The sequence below is a fragment of the Argiope bruennichi genome, chromosome 3 (genome assembly GCF_947563725.1).
Source record: "Argiope bruennichi chromosome 3, qqArgBrue1.1, whole genome shotgun sequence".
In the NCBI taxonomy this organism is placed as follows: domain Eukaryota; kingdom Metazoa; phylum Arthropoda; class Arachnida; order Araneae; family Araneidae; genus Argiope; species Argiope bruennichi.
Genome location: NC_079153.1, coordinates 24796465 through 24816980, shown reverse-complemented (window position 1 = coordinate 24816980; position 20516 = coordinate 24796465). Strand labels below are relative to the sequence as shown.

The window sequence follows — 20516 nt, the reverse complement described above, 5'->3', positions numbered from 1 at the left end:
CTAAAGAAATCAAAGAAAGGTATGACCTTTTTCTTCAATATGATTTACTTTTCAACATTTATGAAATAATTTGATTTCTTAAAATGTTTTTCTTGAGTTCAGTTCAATAACCATACAGAGTTTAAAAATAACTGCATTTTTTTGCTTTTTAATATGCAAATAGATATATTGTAACCGCCAAAAGGGAAGTCAAAATTGGCTGTTCAAAAGTAAAACGAGTTTGATGGATGAAATTTAGTATGTGTTCTTTATTATAAAATTGCCGATTTCTATCCAATTTCCTGTGGAATCCCAACTGCAACTTTCTTTGTCCACTTATCAAAATGCTTGTGAACAAAAAAATTCAATTTCAGTAGAGAGCTGAACGGATGACTTTTAGTTTAATGGTTTTATCCCTTAAATTTTAGATCCGTATAAATTTTTATTAAATCCATCAAAAGGTAGATAGAGAATCAATTTGTAATTCTAAAACATAGACTGAATTAGATGCATAGACGCATTAAATTCAATATGGCTGATGTTACCAAAATGTATAAAGGGAAGAGATCCCAAATGTATGCAGGTTTTACTTCAATTTATGACAAGGCGGCTAATATGCCATATTGTGCAAGTATACTAGAAAGCTGAAAAGAAAATATTCTTAATAGTTCTTCTCATAAAACTAAGACTTTCTTAAAAGACTTTAAGAAAATTTAAATGTTAAAATTAAGTCGTAAGAACATTTTTACAGTTTCTTCATATTTAAAATCCTGTATAATATGACTGGGCATTACAAAACAGAACAGTCATAACCCATAAACATACGAGAAAATAAAAATCCTAAATTAAAAAAATAAATAAATAAAAATCAATCTCGCCACTGTGGGCAGTCAAAACGGTTCGAGTTTGGACTTCGCCATTTTGTCTTCATTCTCAGCTTCCGTCTGTCTCAATAATTCAATTTATCCGGATGGTAAAGATTTGCAGTAGTTGTTCTTTTTACAATTATTTAAACGGCCTTCATAAAGAATTGTGGAACAAAGATTTTTTTTTTCAGATGGAAGATTAAATTTCTCCAAAATTATTTTTATACGTTCTTTAGATATTCTTCAACTCATTCTGCAACCTAGCATGTTTATCTGTACATGCTAATTTGAGTGGTGTTATACATTATCAGCTCACTCATGTTCGATTGATTCACGTGAGTTACTGGATGGTTTAAAGGTATGGTTAAGACAGTAGAATAAAATCAAACGTCACACATAAATATCCCTCTTTCCTATCATGTTTTTATTGTTCTACTCCCCTTTTAATGTTTGTGTCATCTCTTCGATAGCAGCGAAAATGGTTTCATCTACATTAAATGACTTATTCTTGACATATGAATGCCGTTTTTATTTATGTATCTCTTATGCCATACATTTTTTAACAGATTGTATTTATTTGGCAGGCACCTGCAGAATCGTCCCGAGACGGGTCTCAATGTGAACTGTGTGGACCCTCTGGGAAGGTCGGCTCTGCTGATGGCTATCGACAACGAGAATCTGGAGATGGTGGAGTTACTGATAGAACATCATGTGGACACCAAGGATGCATTGTTGCACGCCATCTCAGAGGAATACGTTGAGGCCGTCGAATTGCTTCTAGAACACGAAGAAGCGCATCACATTCCCGGAGAACCCCATGTAAGTCTATATGTCCCTTTCAGATCTGAACGGTTTCTGGAAGGATTGTACATTTAGTGGAACGCAATGTGATATGCAGGATTGACAAAATGACATTACCTATAATCTTTGAAAATCTAACCTCAGCTGCTACAATTGCATACAGAGGAAGACACCGCCATTGAGAGGTCTTAAAAATATGTCCAGCATTATTACATACCGAGGTCCACACTTTCTAGTATTGCCACTGTTACCACTAGCTAGCTATACCACAAAATAAAAATAATTCTAACGAAAAAATTGATTTAAAGATAAATTCCTTTTTCAAGTAAATATTCAATATCAGTTGTGAAACTTTATCTTTTCAGTCATTTCCCATGCTTAAACATTTGAGATGTTCATCAAGAAATAATTCAGTTCAAAAATATGTTCACAAATGCATTCACTGGTCTCGAATATCAACCTATGCTTCATTTCTTATGCTCTTTATATGTCCCACAAGGAGGGGGGGGGGTGCACCTGGTATGAGAAGTTTCCGGCATGGTGGTTGGTTTCCGCCACCCTTGTGGGTTTCCGAAATGGTGGGGGTCTGGCTCCTTCGATGACCGAGCGTACTTCCTTAGAGAAGAGTTGTACCTTGACCGGTGATGGTTCTTAGGATTCAACCACCAGTATTGCTGTTGCGGCGGTCCGGTCATTCAGTTTCTTCCATGTGCCTTCGAGCTGGTCGGAGTAGACAGTTTGTGATGATCATGCTCTTAATATGACCAGAATCTCTATTCTACATAGTAATTTCTGATATTCTTTCTTTAAACAATAAATTCTCAATAAATTTATCAAATAAATTCACAAAAAATTAATAATGGAGTAAATCATTGAAAATAATGAACATAATTGTCAAAATAACTTTACTGCTAACTTATTTTGTATATTTTAAATTCCTTTAGATGGATATAACGAGCGTAAGGCAAATATATCTAAAAATGTATATACTCTGACAGGAGTACACAACTTTGCCTAAGCCTAAACGCCATCATAAATTCACCTACTCTTGCTATGTCCGTCCTTTTCTCTCACATTTGCTGATAAGTATTGAATTTAGAATAAAATTATATGTATGACATACCTGGAAATGCAAGTTGATTTTTGGTACAATTTAACATAAAATTATATGTATGCCATAGTTGGAAATGCTACCTTGATTTCTGTCATAATTTAAAATGAAAATTTATGCCTGCCATACTTGAAAATGCCACATTGGGTTTCGTCATCATTTCTAATATTTCACAATCTTGGCTGTGGAAAAGCAAAGCAAATAAATAAATAAAGGGTGTCAATCAGATATTCCTTTTGCTTGGAGTGAGGGATATTTTTTGTACTTTATTTTAAGAGCAAGAAGTTGGTCGATAAAATAGAAGTTCTTCAAACACCTTTTGTTGTAATTCCACTTTCTTTTGTTTTTACAGAGCTGGGAAGCAGTGGACAGAGACTCCTCCACTTTCACACCGGACATTACTCCTCTCATCCTGGCTGCTCACCGGGACAATTATGAAATCATCAAAATCCTGCTGGACAGAGGAGCCACTCTGCCAGCACCTCATGACATTCGTTGCGCATGCGCCGATTGCGTCCGATCCTGTTCTGACGACTCCCTCAACCATTCTCGGTCCCGGATCAACGCTTACCGCGCCCTCGCCTCCCCCAGCTTGATGGCCCTCTCCTCTAAAGACCCCATTCTCACGGCCTTTGAGCTGAGCTTCGAACTGAGGAGACTCAGCTTCCTGGAGCACGAATACAAGGTCGAATATATAGTAAGTGTATCCTGTGTTCAAATTTAACGTCATAATAAGTAGAAAACTCTAATTGGAAAACACAGTGAATGGCAAATTGGGAATTTTACAAGAAAGCGAAAGATAAATTTTAGGCGTATTTTAGCAGATAATGCGTTTTCTAGCCCTATGATTTTCGTTTAGATCTTTATTCCAAGAATGGCGATCGGGATAAAACATAATATTTATTTCTTGCTGCAATTACACATATAGCAAATGTAAATGTTGTTCCCAACTAGTACTTACATTGTACTTGTCTTAGAAAAAAAATAACAACATTAATATTTTTCTCCATGGAACTCCCTTTAATTGACGTCGAGTATATCTATTTTCATCTGGCTCTCGGTCATGCCATTGCTTACGTTGGGCATGGACTTATTAAGTTTTCGAAGTCACACATCGAAATACTTTTATCATCAGTAACATATACCGAAACGTTTTTCAACAACTTAAAGTACGCAGAGCATTTTCACTATTTCTCAGGTTGAACCTCTGGCATTTATTACATTTTTCAGTTTTCAGATATTATTGTACTGGATAAACCATAAATTTTCAGAAAAATATTAGGAAGTGTTAAAGTGTATTTACGCATTATTTTAAGCAGAACTGTATGAACTAAGAAACTCATTTAATCATACACACAAAAAATAAACATAAAAGTAAACATAAATTATTCAAAAGCAACATTATTTAAAAATGCCCCTTCACTACGACATAATGATTTAAAACTGCATCCATGATGACTGATACATGCTTAACAACTTCATTGGAATGATCAGTTTACAATCAGTTCCTCAATAAATATTCGAGGAACGTGAACGAGAACAGTTCGAAATTGTCGTGTTAAATTATATTCGAACAGCCGGACAAACTTCCTCTGGGTGGATTTAGCTCAAAATTTGAAAGAAATCTAAAAATTTCGTATAAAGACCGTATACTAAATATCATCTGTCTAAATCAAAGATTTTTTTTTTTTTATTTATCTTTCCCACAAACAGACAGACGGACGGACGGAATTTTTTTTTTTAAATGTGCTTATCGAACGCAAGGTCTAAAACGTGGAGATTCGTCAAAATCTAGAGTTCGAATTTTTTGACTATACCTATACTTTCTTTATACTACGTATACGAGAAAGTAAAAATGGGGATATATTCCCACATTACTTGTTTGTGTGTGTGTGTTTTTTCCTCTAAAAATATTGGACTTTTAAAAATCTGTCAATTATGGAGGGAAAATACGTCTTTTCTTCCGTCCATCTCGTAAAAGATCAGTGCGTCACCAACTCTGACGTCAAGACTGACAGGCATCTATCTCGTCCACCCCCCTTCTCTCCTCTTTGGGGTTTATAAATAGTCGCCTGTCCTCTGTTGACAACCACCCCTCAACACCTCATATGCCTCGATTAATGCTGCTTTTCGTCGGTTCCAGTTTAATTAATATCTCCTCCCTTCCCGAGGCGAAAGGCTTTTAATAATGGAGCGAGATGAGCCGTGCTGAAAATGAGTCACAGGTGCTCTCGCTTATGAATAACGCGTTACTGTTATTTTCGCATCTTGATGATGTTGGTCACTGATGACGCTTTTTTATTAATTTTGTTTGAAATTTACTATGATGTGACTTGCGTCAAAGAGTCAGCTTGCACAATTTTAACTCGTATGGTTAACTAACTGATTATGTTTATTAAATAGACCTTTATATTACATGGAATTTGGAGATTTCAGAAAAACTTCAAAAATCAATAATTTGGAAGCGAATGTAGAGAGACATTTAAGCCATACAGTTGTTTCAGTCACATGCTCAACAACTGTGGATAGTTGTCCTTTCTTATTCAATGATTATAGTCATTGGTAAACCTCTTTTGAGAAGTTTATTAATTGTTTTGATTTTATTTGTATGTGAGTGGTATCAAAGAGATAAGTTTCAATAAAATTTATTAATTTTATTGAGATATTCAACTAACTATAAAACATCGATTTCTGACCACTTTGGTCAAAAATTGTTAGACTTTTTTGTACGTGTGATATTTCTTTTTCCATTACCGCTTACGATTTTTCAGCAAGTATATTAGAAAAAAGTGATAACGATTATAATAAAACATTTTTTGAAGCAAAATCAAACCGAAATAAATTCCGAAATTGAAAAAGGCATTATATTTACATTTTGCTATTTTTTTTGCATTTTTGCATGTGCATCCATAACATTTAAATATAAATTTTATGGAAAATTAGTATGCATTGGTTATATACAACAAAATGTTTGAAATTCTTCTTCTGAAACTAAAAAAACGTGCAAAAGGGTTTAGTAGAAAAGGAAAACTGATGCAGCTGTAAATTGCAGAATTATTTTTACAATTCATTGTTAATAAGACAGCTTATAAAATATGCAAAATGATATTTTCACAGTGCTCTTTCATTGTTTCTCTATTAGAAAATATCCCATGCATTTTTAATATTCGTAATTTCTTGATATTTAATGTAAGTGTCAAAGGACAAAGAATTTCACCAAACTATTCAGGCAAGATCTTCATAACATGCAATAAACATAATAAAGCCTATTCATAAGAAAGTTCGGAATTAACAATTATCGTGTAAGTGCTTTCAGAAAAAGAAATCTAAAATACAAACTTATATTTTAATTCCATGCTAAGAAATGCAGAAGCAACATTTGAAATCTACGCAGCTATGTTCATTTATACCTATGTTTCAGTTTATTTAGGATTATAACGTTATGTCAGCAATTTAAATGGTTTACATTTGGGAATTGAAACTTACATGCTAAATGGATTGGCATTAATTGAAAATGAACTAATAAATTCTGTCTGAGAAGATCATTTTTTGTGTGTTTATTTAACTTAATTATACTGGCCATTGGTAATGCTTTTTGGTGAACATTCATTTTAATTTTATTTGGATGTCATTTATATAAAAAATACAACTTGCAGAATTAGCACTCAAAATTCTGATTAGAAACCATTCGTCTGATTATCTATATGATTATCGTAATAAAATAACGGTCATTAGATTGTCTGCTGACTATTGTAGAAATTATAAACAAAAACAAAAATTAAAATTTAGAAGCGAATGATAGGAAAAAGACGCTTAAATCGCAAGTATTTACTTTCATATAATTGTATTGATTTTTTTTTCTTTAATCTTTATAATTACGGTGATAGACGAGGCCTTTTCATAAGGTTTTTGTTTTTATTTTATCTGAGAGTGAATTCTAATAAGCAGTTAATTCGCAGCACAATTTAAATCAGAAATTCTGTATTGAGAATCATCCATCTAAATAAATAATTGATAATGGATATAACTAAAGAACGTTTCTTTAAATCTAAGCAGCTTAATTAATTAAATATGCCTTTTGAGAAAAATAATCTATACTTATATAAAGCTCAATGTGTGTGTGTGTGTGTGTGTGTGTGTTGGCGCTCTACAGGCCAGACCGTTTGACCTGCAGCTACCAAATTTGGTACATGTATACCTTGGAGGTGGGGAATGTTCACATGGGATCCCTTTTTTTTCAATTTTTAATTAGAATTTTAATTATTAATTAAAAACAAACTTTCCCACCAAAAGAATCTTTTCATTTTCCCCACAGCCGAATGAGTAAGGCTTCAGTTTTTTTTTCCCATCAGTCATGAGGCTAGGCTTAAGATTTTTCGGCTGATTATTTCAAACGATTCTGTTTATTTTCTTACTGTTTGATGCATTTAAAATGAAACATTGTTAGTTTATCGATCTTTCAGATTCATTCTGAAGTACTTTTGAATTAAAATAAAACAGAATAAAGGAAATTAAAAATTTCTAATCTGCGTAGCGTTACCCCAAATGGCGCAGAAAAAATCACGTATTTGCGTTACCGTAACTGGCGTTGAAAATTCTCGCATGCGCATTGTGTTCTGATTGTTGATATGACAACCATTATCAACGGATGATTTAAATTATTTTTAGGTTAGTTGCATGTTTTTGTGATTAAATTGTATTTATGTTAGTTATATATTTTTTGTATATGCTTATAGAGTTTTTTTTAACCTGTTTTCAACCGATTATTTTAAACGATTCGTTTTATTTTCTTAGTGTTTGATGCATTTGAAATTAAACAATCGATTAATTAATCGATCTGGTCATGATAAATCTGAGAAAATTTTGTTGACAAATTCTTGAAATATTACATAAATTAAGAAAGATATTCTTTAGTGCCCATAAAGTTTAAACTCTCAGTGACTGTTTTCAGTAATCATATTACAAAAAAATAATTTGTTTCAGTAAAAAATGTTATTATATTAATTGCAGATTAATCCTTTCCACTTTAATTTAAAGTATAAATTCTACGGAAGCTAACAGAAAATTAGAGAGATATATATTACGTTATGACTGAAGGCGTTTATAATATTATGAGTAAATTATATGACTATTAAAATTTGAAGTTTTAAAATATTTTGATGAAGAAAAAAAGTAGGAATTGTATAAAATATTTAATTATTAAAATTTTAACGAACATTAAGATTGGCGAACCGTCTGGTCGCCAAAGGCGTCTAGTAGAAAATAAATTGGATTTTTTTATTATTATTCTACTTCGAATACTGTCCATATGGCAGTTTAAACCATCGTATTGCCCCACCTTTATTGGAACGATTGGTTTCTATTATAGGGTAAAACAATGAGTTAGTTTTGGCTTAGAATTGTTAGATGTGTCATCCATCATTCAGAACTACCGTAATCGGAAGAAAAAAATCATACTTTTCTTTTTCTTTTTTTTTAATAATTATAAATGCTTTGTTTAGGAAAACCATTTCTATATTATAAAGAATTCAATACAATTTTCTATAACATGCACAATAAATAAATTTAAAAAATATACATATGTATTTTAGAAAACCTGAATGAAAATAAACTGAAAGGAATTATATAATTATAATAAAAATAAATTTTAAAACACAATTTTATTGGAGATTTGCAAAAAAAATTTTTTGTCTATTTTATATATCCTTCCTTTTCTTTTTTGTTCTGTCTTTACTTTATTATTCATTGTAATAAATCTTATAGATCAGGAAATAATGTTTTTGGTCATAAATTCCTTAACATATAACGCCATTTGTATTGAATCAAAATTTAATTAAATTAATTTATTCACTGATAATTCATCAATGAAAATATCAAAATGACTCATTTCCTAGAAGAATACTCAAATATACAAAATTTCAAAAGTTGAAAACATTAAATAAAATGAAAAATCAATTAAAAATTTTTATTTTTAAATCGAATCGATTGTTAAATTCTATAATTACATCTATGAACTAAGTCAAGTTATATATAAAAAAAATCTCATTTAGCTAACAGACCATTTAATAACCTCGGAAGAGAGTTAGAAAATATTCATCTTGAAAGATATTTCCTTTAGATTATTTTAAATTATAGCAACTTGTACTATATCCAACTTACTATAGAAGGAGCAGACGAAATAATAGAAGTTCTTTTCTGCTGACTTTTAAAACTCCGAGTTTTATTTTTTGTCTTAATAAGATTTTTTTTCTGAATTCAGCGATTCAATAAAATGTGTTTGGTCCTTTTGGGATTTATTCAATTAAGATTTTTCCTTCCCCACTTCCTAATGGAGATTTTTTTATTAAATCCTAGATTTTTCAGGAACGTGAAAACTCAACGAAAAACTTTAAAATCCGAATGAGTAGATTTTATAAAAGCTCCGTTTTGTTTGCACTTACCATACATTATTTCTTTTTCCTTTCTTTTAGTGTCTTTTTCTTTATTTCTTTTTCTAGTTATTTATTCTTCTTTCTCTAAATCACTGAATTTATACTACTCGCGAAAATCTCAAACACTTCTTAAGATTTCAGAACTTAGTTATCTTTATTTTTGCATTCGGAATTTTATTGCTCTGTTGAAAACGCTTTTAAATTGATAAATCGTTTTTCTATTTTTACTACTCTCTCCCAGTAAAATAATTTATTGCATACCATTCATTCGTTATATATTTTATTCTTTACTTTTTACACTCAACACATTTTTCTGTTTAATATTTTTCATTCAGAAATTAGAGACTCACGGAAATATGAAAACTTGCATTTTATGACTGGTTTTATTTATTTATTTCAGAATTTCTTTGTTTAAATCTGATTGGTTCATAAACCTCAATCTCATATCTCCTCTTTCATATTATTTTATGAAAATAACTTCTGCATGCGAGTATCAAAGCTAATAAAGCAATTTTTGAGCTTCATAATTTACCAAAAATTTGATTAAAAAGATTATTATTAATCTCTGCATTTTAATCTTCTTCGAGTCCCAGAAACATATTTCTGAAATTAGATAATCTATATTTTGCATGCTTTCTAGAAAACTACCCAAAGAAACTAAAATTCAAAATATAGCTTGCAGAGCATTTTAAATTCTTAAAACTAAAATAATATTCCAAGCAATTTAGAATTCCATCGGCTTGTTTATTCTTTCAACATAACAACCTATCTTACAAACATTGCCAGATTCCAGAAGGTTTACAATTGATCATCAGCTATTATACAAAAAATAAACGAAATAATATTAACAAATTATGTTTATCAAAGAAAAAAATCGTTTGCTTTTACTTTTTAATAATATTTTAACAAAATAAAAATAGTAGCAGTTATAAAATGTTTGAAAAGGAATCGTCTGCTAAATGTCTATTAACAGATTTAGATTATGATATTTACCGAACACTATAGTTATAATAAAGCTTAATGTGTGTATGTGTGCGTGTATTGCTGCTCTACAGACCAGAACCATTCAATTTACAGCCACCAAATTTGGCATGAGTATACTTTGAAGGTGGGAAATGTGCACCTCGGAACTAATTTTTAAATTTTTAATTAAAGTTTTAATTAATTAAAAATTAAGCGAAATTTCAGTGTTTTTCGGCTATAACATCCAAAAATAATTCTGCACAAAATTGATATTTGCATCAAGGTAAAGCTCAAAAAATTATATTTTTAATGATACCAATGTTTTGATCTATAAATTAAATTTCTATTTTTGAGAAATTTTTAAAAATATAATTTAATTATATTTTTCAACAATTTAAACAATATAAAAATAAAATTTAATCTGTACGAGTATGGCAAAAAATTGACTTTTATTAACGCGTTGCTATCACATTTACACAAGCTCTGATTATTGATTAAAAAATCAATACTGCGAATTAAACGTAGAAAAATATAATTTTCAGCACGCGACTGTATGAAATGAAATAAATAGGAAATAGGATATTTTCTAAAAAAATAAATGCAAGACAAAGTTTGCCGTGTTTATTTAAGACTAGCCGCCTTTGGAGACCAGCCGGTTCACCAATCTTAATGTTCGTTAAAATTTTAATAATTAAATATTTTATGCAATTCCAACTTTAATAGATTCTTCAGCAAAATATTTTAAAACTTCAAATTTTTATAGTCATATAATTCACTCATAATATTATAAAGGCCTTCAGTCATAACGTGATATGTATCTCTCTAATTTTCTGTTACCCCTCTTAGAATTTATGCTTTAAATTAAAGTGTAAAGGATTAATCTGCAATTAATATAATAATATTTTTTACTGAAACAAAGCATTTTGTTTTAATAATATGATTACTGATAATAGAGTTACTGAGCGTTTAAACTTTATGTGCACTAAAGAATATTTTTCTTAATTTATATAATATCTCAAGAATTTGTCAACAACATTTTCTCAGATTCATCATGAACAGATCGATTAATGAACAATGTTTGTTTTTAAATGCATTAAACACTAAGAAAATAAAATGAATCGTTTAAAATAATCGGTCTAAAACAGGTTTAAAAAACTACTTAAAAAACGATGTACTTAAAACTATAAGCATACACAAAAAATATATAACTAACATAAATACAATTTAATTACAAAAGCATGCAACTAACCTAAAAATAATGTAAATAATTGAAAACAGGTTAAAAAAAACTACTTAAAAAACGATGTACTTAAAACTATAAGCATATACAAAAAATATATAACTAACATAAATACTATTTACTTACAAAAGCATGCAACTAACCTAAAAATAATTTAAATCATCCGTTGAAAGTGGTTGTCATGACAACAATCAGAACAATGCGCATGCGTGAATTTTCTTCGCCAGTTAGGTAACGCAAATGCATGAATTTTTCTACGCCAGTTGGGGTAACGCTATGCAGATTATACATTTTTAATTTCCTTTATTCTGTGTTATTTTAATTCAAAAGTACTTCAGAATGAATCTGAAACATGGATTAATTAACAATGTTTAATTTTAAATGCATAAAACATTAAGAAAATAAACAGAATCGTTTAAAATAATCCGCCGAAAAATATTAACCCTATCCTCATTACTGTTGGGAGAAAAAAGAAACTGAAGCCTTACACATTTGGCGGTGGGGAAAATGGAAGATTTTTTTTGGCGGAAAAGTTGGCGGTGGGGAAAATGGAAGATTTTTTGGCGGGAAAGTTAGTTTTTAATTAATAATTAAAATTCTAATTAAAATTTCAAAAAAAGGGACCCCAGGTGCACATTCCGGACCTCTAAGGTATACATGTACCAAATTTGATAGTTGTATGTCAAATGACCTGGCCTGTAGAGCGCCAACACACACACACACATTGAGCTTTATTATAAGTATAGATAAACACGGTTTGATATATACAGGATATCCGTTCAAATTAGGGCCCAAGGGTTATTTTTAAATCTTTAGTAATAAACTTACATATTGTTTAGTACTGTTGAAATAGTCTAAATAAAGTAAATAATTATATTTTATGTAATTTGAATCAGTGAACCGATGAATTACGCGTTTTACACTTTTCATACTCTCCTCCGTGAGTCATATTTAACAAAATATTCTTGAGACACTAATATTTTAAATAAAAAGAGTTACACCAATCAACTAAATCAATCATTAAAATTGACTTATTTATGAAAAAACGAATATTACTATTCTAAAGAAACGTACGCTTTGAGACCTTTCCATGCACCAACTTAAAGAAAATATCAATTCCGGACCAATCAGTGCTCGGAATTCTTCCAAGGCTGATAATTATATGAATATGTGTTTGTTTTATCCTATAAGTTAAATTTCTTAAATTTTTTTAAAGAATTTAAAAAAATAATTTAATTATATTTTTCAACAGTTTATTTCGCACAAAATAAAAATAAGATTTCACTGCAGAAGCCGGTTATGCATGCATGGGAAAAAAATACCTTTTATCAACGGGTTGACATCATAATGATAAAAGCTTAAATTAGAAAATAAATTCATTGTTACTGGAAATTAAATAAAATGTAAGTTTAATATTCAGCACGTGTCTGTATGAAATATGATATTTTCTAAAGAGTAAATGCAAAGAAAAGGTTGCTATGATCTTTTACAATATGTACATCATTAATTCAATTAATCGGCTTTATAAAAGGAAAACATGGTTTAATATATATCCTTTCAATTCAGATCCCAACGGCTGATTTGTAAACCGTTCATTATAGAAATACAAGTGATAAAATGGTCTAAATGAAATAAATAATTATTTTTCTGTAACTTCAGACAATAAATACTCTAATAAATTGCGAATTTTTAGCTTATTCTAGATCCTCAGATCTGTGAATCATATTTAACAAAATATTCTTGAAACACATCTATTTTAAATAAAATGAGTTGCGCTCAATAAAACTGACTGATATATGAAAATTTGAAAATTATTATTCAATAAAAAAAAGGGTTCATCAAAAAAATTTCATCTACCATCTCAAAGATCTTACCCCTATCAGAGCCAAGAGTTTCTCTAGATTGATTGGCCAAAGATTATGAAAATATTGATTACTCTAAAATTTTCTTTTCAGAACTTCATAAACCAATCAGATTTGATAACAGAAAGTAAAAACGTTCATTTATTTATTTAAAAGTTGAAGCATCGAGAATATTTCTCAGAATATGATTGCTTGGAGCCAAAGGACTGTATAAAATTTAAACTTTATTATTTTTGGTGTACATTCATAGACCGAAACAAAATAAAATATTGTTATCAACATCATTCAAATAATTTTGAAAGTAAAACTAAAAATGAAATTTTATGATGTATCTGAGATATTTTTGTTGAATGATTCTTCAGATATTACATCAGTTATGAAAGATATTCTGAGTTGCACATAAGATTTAAATGCTGAACGACTCCGTTTTCAATACTCAAAAAAAGTGCTTGATTTCAGTAAAAAAATGCTTTTTATATTAATTGCAATTTAATTCATTTCCACTTTAATTTAAAGTATACATTTTATGGGAGCTGACAGAAAATTAGAGAGATGCTTAGTACATCATGGCTTAAGGCCTTTATAATAGAGTAAATAATATGAATTTCAAAATTTAAAACAAAAAAATATTTTGATGAAGAAGCTATTAAAAGACAAGTTACATAAAATATTTAGATGAAAACTGTAGTGAGCAGTAAGACTGGCGAACCAGCTGGTCGTCAAAAGCTGCTAATACTTTATAAAGTTTTATCACAAGGTTATTTGTGTTTGATATAACTAAACAACATCTGGTAATACCGCAATAAACAAACGGTGATAATAAATCTAAGCTATAAAGAAATCAATGATACATTTTCAAAATGATAAAAATCTTGTAAGGAAATACAATATCATCTAAGAGCGTGTACATTTATAATAATGTCTTTAAAATCTAAAATATGGAGGCATAAAAAGGAAATCTTTCCAACAATACTAAGACATTAAAGTGAATAAAAGTAATGTGAGCAAAAGATGACGGATAAATATTTATTGCAGTTTTTTAATTTCGTGTGTTTTTTTTAAGTGACGGTTATGAAAAAAAGTACTTAATGGCTCAATAAAATGTTTTAAATATTTTCCAATGAAATAGGAGTTTTTGAGTTCCTTTTAGAAGTAATTTATATATTGTGGCGGAACTATTCGAAGAATGTTGGTGAAGTGATGTTTTCATAATTGTTTTGTAAGGATTATATTCAATAGCGTTTTGTTATTCTATTTCAGTATCGGGGCTATGAATATATTTATTATTTGTCGTCAGAGGTTGAAGTTCACATTATATAGCAAAAGAAAATTTGCTTTGAATATCTTCGATGATTTCGTATTAGTTTCTTATATAGAATGTATTCTCAGATAAAATATTCGAAATGTCAAAAAAATTTGAATTAAAGATTTTGACGAATCTCCAAATGTTCATATCTTTCTAAATCTAGAAACACTTTTTTTATTATTATTAGATCTTATCTTTTTGTGCACACAATAACTAAAAAATATTTTCATCTGGATGGATGAAATTTGGTAAGTGACTTTACACCAATGCTTTTAAATTTCTATCATGTTTTGAATAAATTCCTTTCAGTGGAAGTTTATACTCTGTTTAGCTTTTATAATATAGATCTGTAAAGAATTCTGACTAAAATCCTATAAGGAATTACCATTTGTTTCTTTACGTGAATGCATGCCAATACGATAATTCAAACACGTAACAATTGTAAATGAAATGTTGTTCTTAACTTTAACATATAAAGTTCAATTTCTTAGCGAATTGTAAACCGAATCGATAAGAGATAGGAACATCTTTCAGTCTGTACTTTTACACGTATATAAACTAAATAACTGAAAATAGTAATTATTCAAATAATTTTTATGTGATCTCGTGACAACAATTGTAATTCGATATCAGATTTTGGTTTCAATTGGGAAAAAATGTATCCAAAATACATATTCATTTTCTGGATACTTGGGTATTAACTGAGTACCAAGGAATAATAACCCAAAAGTATTGCTAGAGATCATGCTAGATTTAGTAAAAATGCTGTATTTAGGTCAATGATTTATATTTTGTAATTGTTGTTTGCCATAACTTGCCGCACTTCCACAATTTTGATACGAAGGGGGATTGATAACCCTTCTATTAGAAAATAAGCGATAAAGTTTCGAGGGGACTATTCTTGGTAGTTCTTTATCTGTGATTTCCTTATCTTCAAAATTATGGGTAGATAATATAGTTTCATCACAAAAGTCACAAATTTAGGATCAAACCCATAAAAATGTTGATTATATGTTTGTATATTGGTGGGTGTGTGAACGCGAGTGTTTAGAAACGTAACCAAATAAATAAATGAAATTCGGTATGGGTCTTTCACATCACATTTGTATATCTGTATTTAAATTTTGGAATAAGTAAGTCAAAGGAAGAAGATTCATAACCATTCTCAATAGTTTTTACTGCTGTCCGGAATTTTCATAAAGCACTTAAAAATTCTGCATAATGCACTCTTTCTAATTCTGCATAATTTTTTGGCTCTTTATTTATGTACATCCATACATACCATATTATATATATGTGACATATTATTATTTGCAGCAGAATGCAGGTTTGACAAGCAGTGTAGAGACTTTGTATTTTTAATTTCGTTTTATTCTCTCTTGGTAGACAGGCATGATTTATTTACAAGACGCAGCGCGGGACAAAAACAGAAGTAAAGAAGGACCAAAAGGGTCGAAACAAATGATCACTAGTCTTATATAACATAGGATTTCCGGCCACGTGCCAATGGAATACATGTGGTGACCTTTGGCAAGGGCAATGGAAGTATCACTTTCATTTGATATATAGTTACTGATGGCGCATTATTTTTACAAAGGAATTAACTAAACCTAAAGTGGAATTAGATCAGGAAATAAGAGAATATTTTACTACGGACTAAATTAAGATAAAGCTTTGGAAATTAATTTGGATGAAATTAAGACTTTAAAATATCATTACATTAATATCATATGTTTTGATATTGTATGTATAAGGTTTGTTATGATATGTCTTAGATGACATTATGGATATACATGTCATTTACATATATGCATACATACCTTCTATGTTGTTGTTGTTATCACTTATGGCACTTTACAAGCCCTTTGACAGATCTCCCATTTATGTATATGGTATATATATATAGATAGATAGATATGCATACTATTAACGACAGATTTTTTCTGATACAATAACAAAATATCGTAAAATACTGTTTATCATCATTTTTTACTTCAGAGAATAGCTGGGTACTCCAGAATTATTCTGTGCAAAACTGATTTCATATTCTTACCAAGCCTTTATCAAACATTTGAATCATAGGGATAAATCAGTCATTTGTCTAATTGTAATTGGTTTATAAAACTTTATGCTTTTAAACTTTTTATTATCAGCCTCCAAAGAGTACAAAGTGTTTTTATACAATTGTCTAACTTATTTGATGATAAATTGCAAAGAGCATTGCAAATATATACTTAATTGTAATAACGCATTGCAATAATGATTATTATAAATGTTCCACTTTTTTCGGATATTCTGTATAATATATCATATCTTAATTAAATATCTCTATGTTTAAAGCCCTATACAAAAGTCTAATATGTGAATGGTGTAGTTTTTCTCAAAAACGTGTATCAACCATTGTTTCCCGTTGATAAATCCTTTCATTCTTGGACGTGCGGATTATATATTTACATATAAATTATTTTCCTGGTAACCTTTACCTGATAGATATTGATAGCTATTAATAAGCTATAATTAATTAACTGTGAATATTCTCTTTTCTGCACCTTCAATAAATGTCTTTTCATATTCTAAACAAAATCATCAGGTGTCTTAGTGTCCTAGACAAAACTCGATAATTATTCTGATATCGGTGTAGTTTTTCCAAAACGTTTCTGTTAACCATTGTTTCTTGTTGATATAGCCTTATCATCCTAGGACATACCGATAATATATTCTCCTATAAAGCATTTTCGTTTTTAAAATACATGAAAATAGATCTTTTCATACCCTGATTAAAAATCTCTCGAGGCTTAGAGTCTAGATAAAAATTAGTTATTATTCTGATTTCTGATTGGTGTAATTTGCCAGTATGAGTGACACTGTTTTTTAATTAATGTAACATTATCTTCCAAGGACACACAAATTACCCATTTGCATGTAAAGTATTTTGCCTAGTAACTTTTATCCAGTTAAATATTAGTAGCTATTAATTAACTATAATGAATTATGTTGTATTTATTTTAGACAGAACTCTATTTACTATATATCTTCAGAATCTGTCATTCCATATCATAGTCGAAACCTGTTCTCTGTTTGGTGTCATAGACAAAAATCCATAATTGATCTGTTATATGATTAGTGTAATTTTTCTAAAAAGTGTGTGTTAACCATTATTTCTTGTTGACGCAGCATTATCATCCCATGACAAAAAGATTACCTATTTGCATGTAAAGTATTTTGTCTGGTAACTTTTATCCAGTTAAATATTAGTAACTATTAATTAACTAAAATAATTAGGTTGTATTTCTTTCAGACAGAACTCTATTTACTATATATCTTCAGAATTTACCATTCCATATCATGGTCGAAACTTGTTCTCTGTTTGGTGTCATAGACAAAAAGCCATAATTGATCTGTTATATGATTAGTGAATTTTTCTAAAAAGTGTGTGTTAACCATTATTTCTAGTTGACGCAGCATTATCATCCCATGACAAAAAGATTACCTATTTGCATGTAAAGTATTTTGTCTGGTAACTTTTATCCAGTTAAATATTAGTAACTATTAATTAACTATAATAATTAGGTTGTATTTCTTTCAGACAGAACTCTATTTACTATATATCTTCAGAATTTATCATTCCATATCATAGTCGAAACCTGTTCTCTGTTTGGTGTCATAGACAAAAAGCCATAATTGATCTGTTATATGATTAGTGAATTTTTCTAAAAAGTGTGTGTTAACCATTATTTCTAGTTGACGCAGCATTATCATCCCATGACAAAATGATTACCTATTTGCATGTAAAGTATTTTGTCTGGTAACTTTTATCCAGTTAAATATTAGTAACTATTAATTAACTATAATAATTAGGTTGTATTTCTTTCAGACAGAACTCTATTTACTATATATCTTCAGAATTTATCATTCCATATCATAGTCGAAACCTGTTCTCTGTTTGGTGTCATAGACAAAAAGTCATAATTGATCTGTTGTATGATTAGTGAATTTTTCTAAAAAGTGTGTGTTAACCATTATTTCTAGTTGACGCAGCATTATCATCCCATGACAAAATGATTACCTATTTGCATGTAAAGTATTTTGTCTGGTAACTTTTATCCGGTTAAATATTAGTAACTATTAATTAACTATAATAATTAGGTTGTATTTCTTTCAGACAGAACTCTATTTACTATATATCTTCAGAATTTATCATTCCATATCATAGTCGAAACCTGTTCTCTGTTTGGTGTCATAGACAAAAAGCCATAATTGATCTGTTATATGATTAGTGAATTTTTCTAAAAAGTGTGTGTTAACCATTATTTCTAGTTGACGCAGCATTATCATCCCATGACAAAAAGATTACCTATTTGCATGTAAAGTATTTTGTCTGGTAACTTTTATCCAGTTAAATATTAGTAACTATTAATTAACTATAATAATTAGGTTGTATTTCTTTCAGACAGAACTCTATTTACTATATATCTTCAGAATTTATCATTCCATATCATAGTCGAAACCTGTTCTCTGTTTGGTGTCATAGACAAAAAGCCATAATTGATCTGTTATATGATTAGTGAATTTTTCTAAAAAGTGTGTGTTAACCATTATTTCTAGTTGACGCAGCATTATCATCCCATGACAAAAAGATTACCTATTTGCATGTAAAGTATTTTGTCTGGTAACTTTTATCCAGTTAAATATTAGTAACTATTAATTAACTATAATAATTAGGTTGTATTTCTTTCAGACAGAACTCTATTTACTATATATCTTCAGAATTTATCATTCCATATCATGGTCGAAACCTGTTCTCTGTTTGGTGTCATAGACAAAAAGCCATAATTGATCTGTTATATGATTAGTGAATTTTTCTAAAACGTGTGTGTTAACCATTATTTCTAGTTGACGCAGCATTATCATCCCATGACAAAAAGATTACCTATTTGCATGTAAAGTATTTTGCCTGGTAACTTTTATCCGGTTAAATATTAGTAGCTATTAATTAACTATAATAATTATGTTGTATTTCTTTCAGACAGAACTCTATTTACTATATATCTTCAGAATTTACCATTCCATATCATGGTCGAAACTTGTTCTGTTTGGTGTTATAGACAAAAAGCCATAATTGTTCTGATATATGATTAGGGATTTTTTCTAAAAAGTGTGAGTTAACCATTATTTCTTGTTGACGCAGCATTATCATTCCAGGACAAAAATATTACCTATTTGTGTGTAAAGTGTTTTGCCTGATAACTTTTATCGAGTTAAATATTAGTAACTATTAATTAACTATAATGAATCCTTTTCAACTTCTTTCTGACAAAACACTGTTTACTATACTTTAGAATTTACCATTCCATATCTGAGCCGAAACCATTTCGCAATTTGGTGTCATAGACAAAAAAACAATCATTGATCTGATATATGATTAGTGTAATTTTTCCAAATATCTGAGTTAACCATTTTTTTTATCGATGTAAAATTAGCATTCTAGAACGCAGAGATTATTATTTACATATAAAGTATTTTGCCTGGTAATTATTTCACTTATTAGATAACGTAGATAACTTGACTCATCTGATATATAATTAAAAGGAAAGTATGCACTTAAGCCCACAGCAGCGGAGAACAACATCCATCTCAGGGAATGTATCATACTTGATCTGACTTTAATTAAAAGAAAAACCCGATTGGCAACAACTAAGACCTTTCGATCTATCCGCCTATCTTTAATTAAAAGAAGAAATGAACATGCCAGCAAACGCGAAAAAGAAATTTCTAGTCAGATCATATAAATTCCACGTCGATTTCAAGTCGTTAGAATGCGATTAACATGAGAATTCGGAATTAATTAATTCCCATTAAAACGGAAGAATACAGATCAGAAGATTAATTGGACGAATACAGTAAAACTTTTATTCGATGCTCAGGAATTTTGCATCTAAAAACAGATTTACCAAATC

The 20516-nt window shown here is 29.5% G+C and overlaps 1 protein-coding gene across 1 annotated transcript in view; it reads left to right on the top strand.

Moving 5' to 3' along the window:
• Positions 1 to 510: 510 nt before the first annotated feature.
• LOC129962784 (transient receptor potential-gamma protein-like) overlaps positions 511 to 20516 on the top strand; it is an 84709-nt gene continuing 64703 nt past the window's right edge. The window contains exons 1-3 of the mRNA XM_056076779.1: positions 511 to 554; positions 1430 to 1664; positions 3110 to 3454. Of these exons, the coding sequence (XP_055932754.1) occupies positions 511 to 554; positions 1430 to 1664; positions 3110 to 3454 (624 nt within the window). The remainder of the gene's footprint in view (positions 555 to 1429; positions 1665 to 3109; positions 3455 to 20516) is intronic.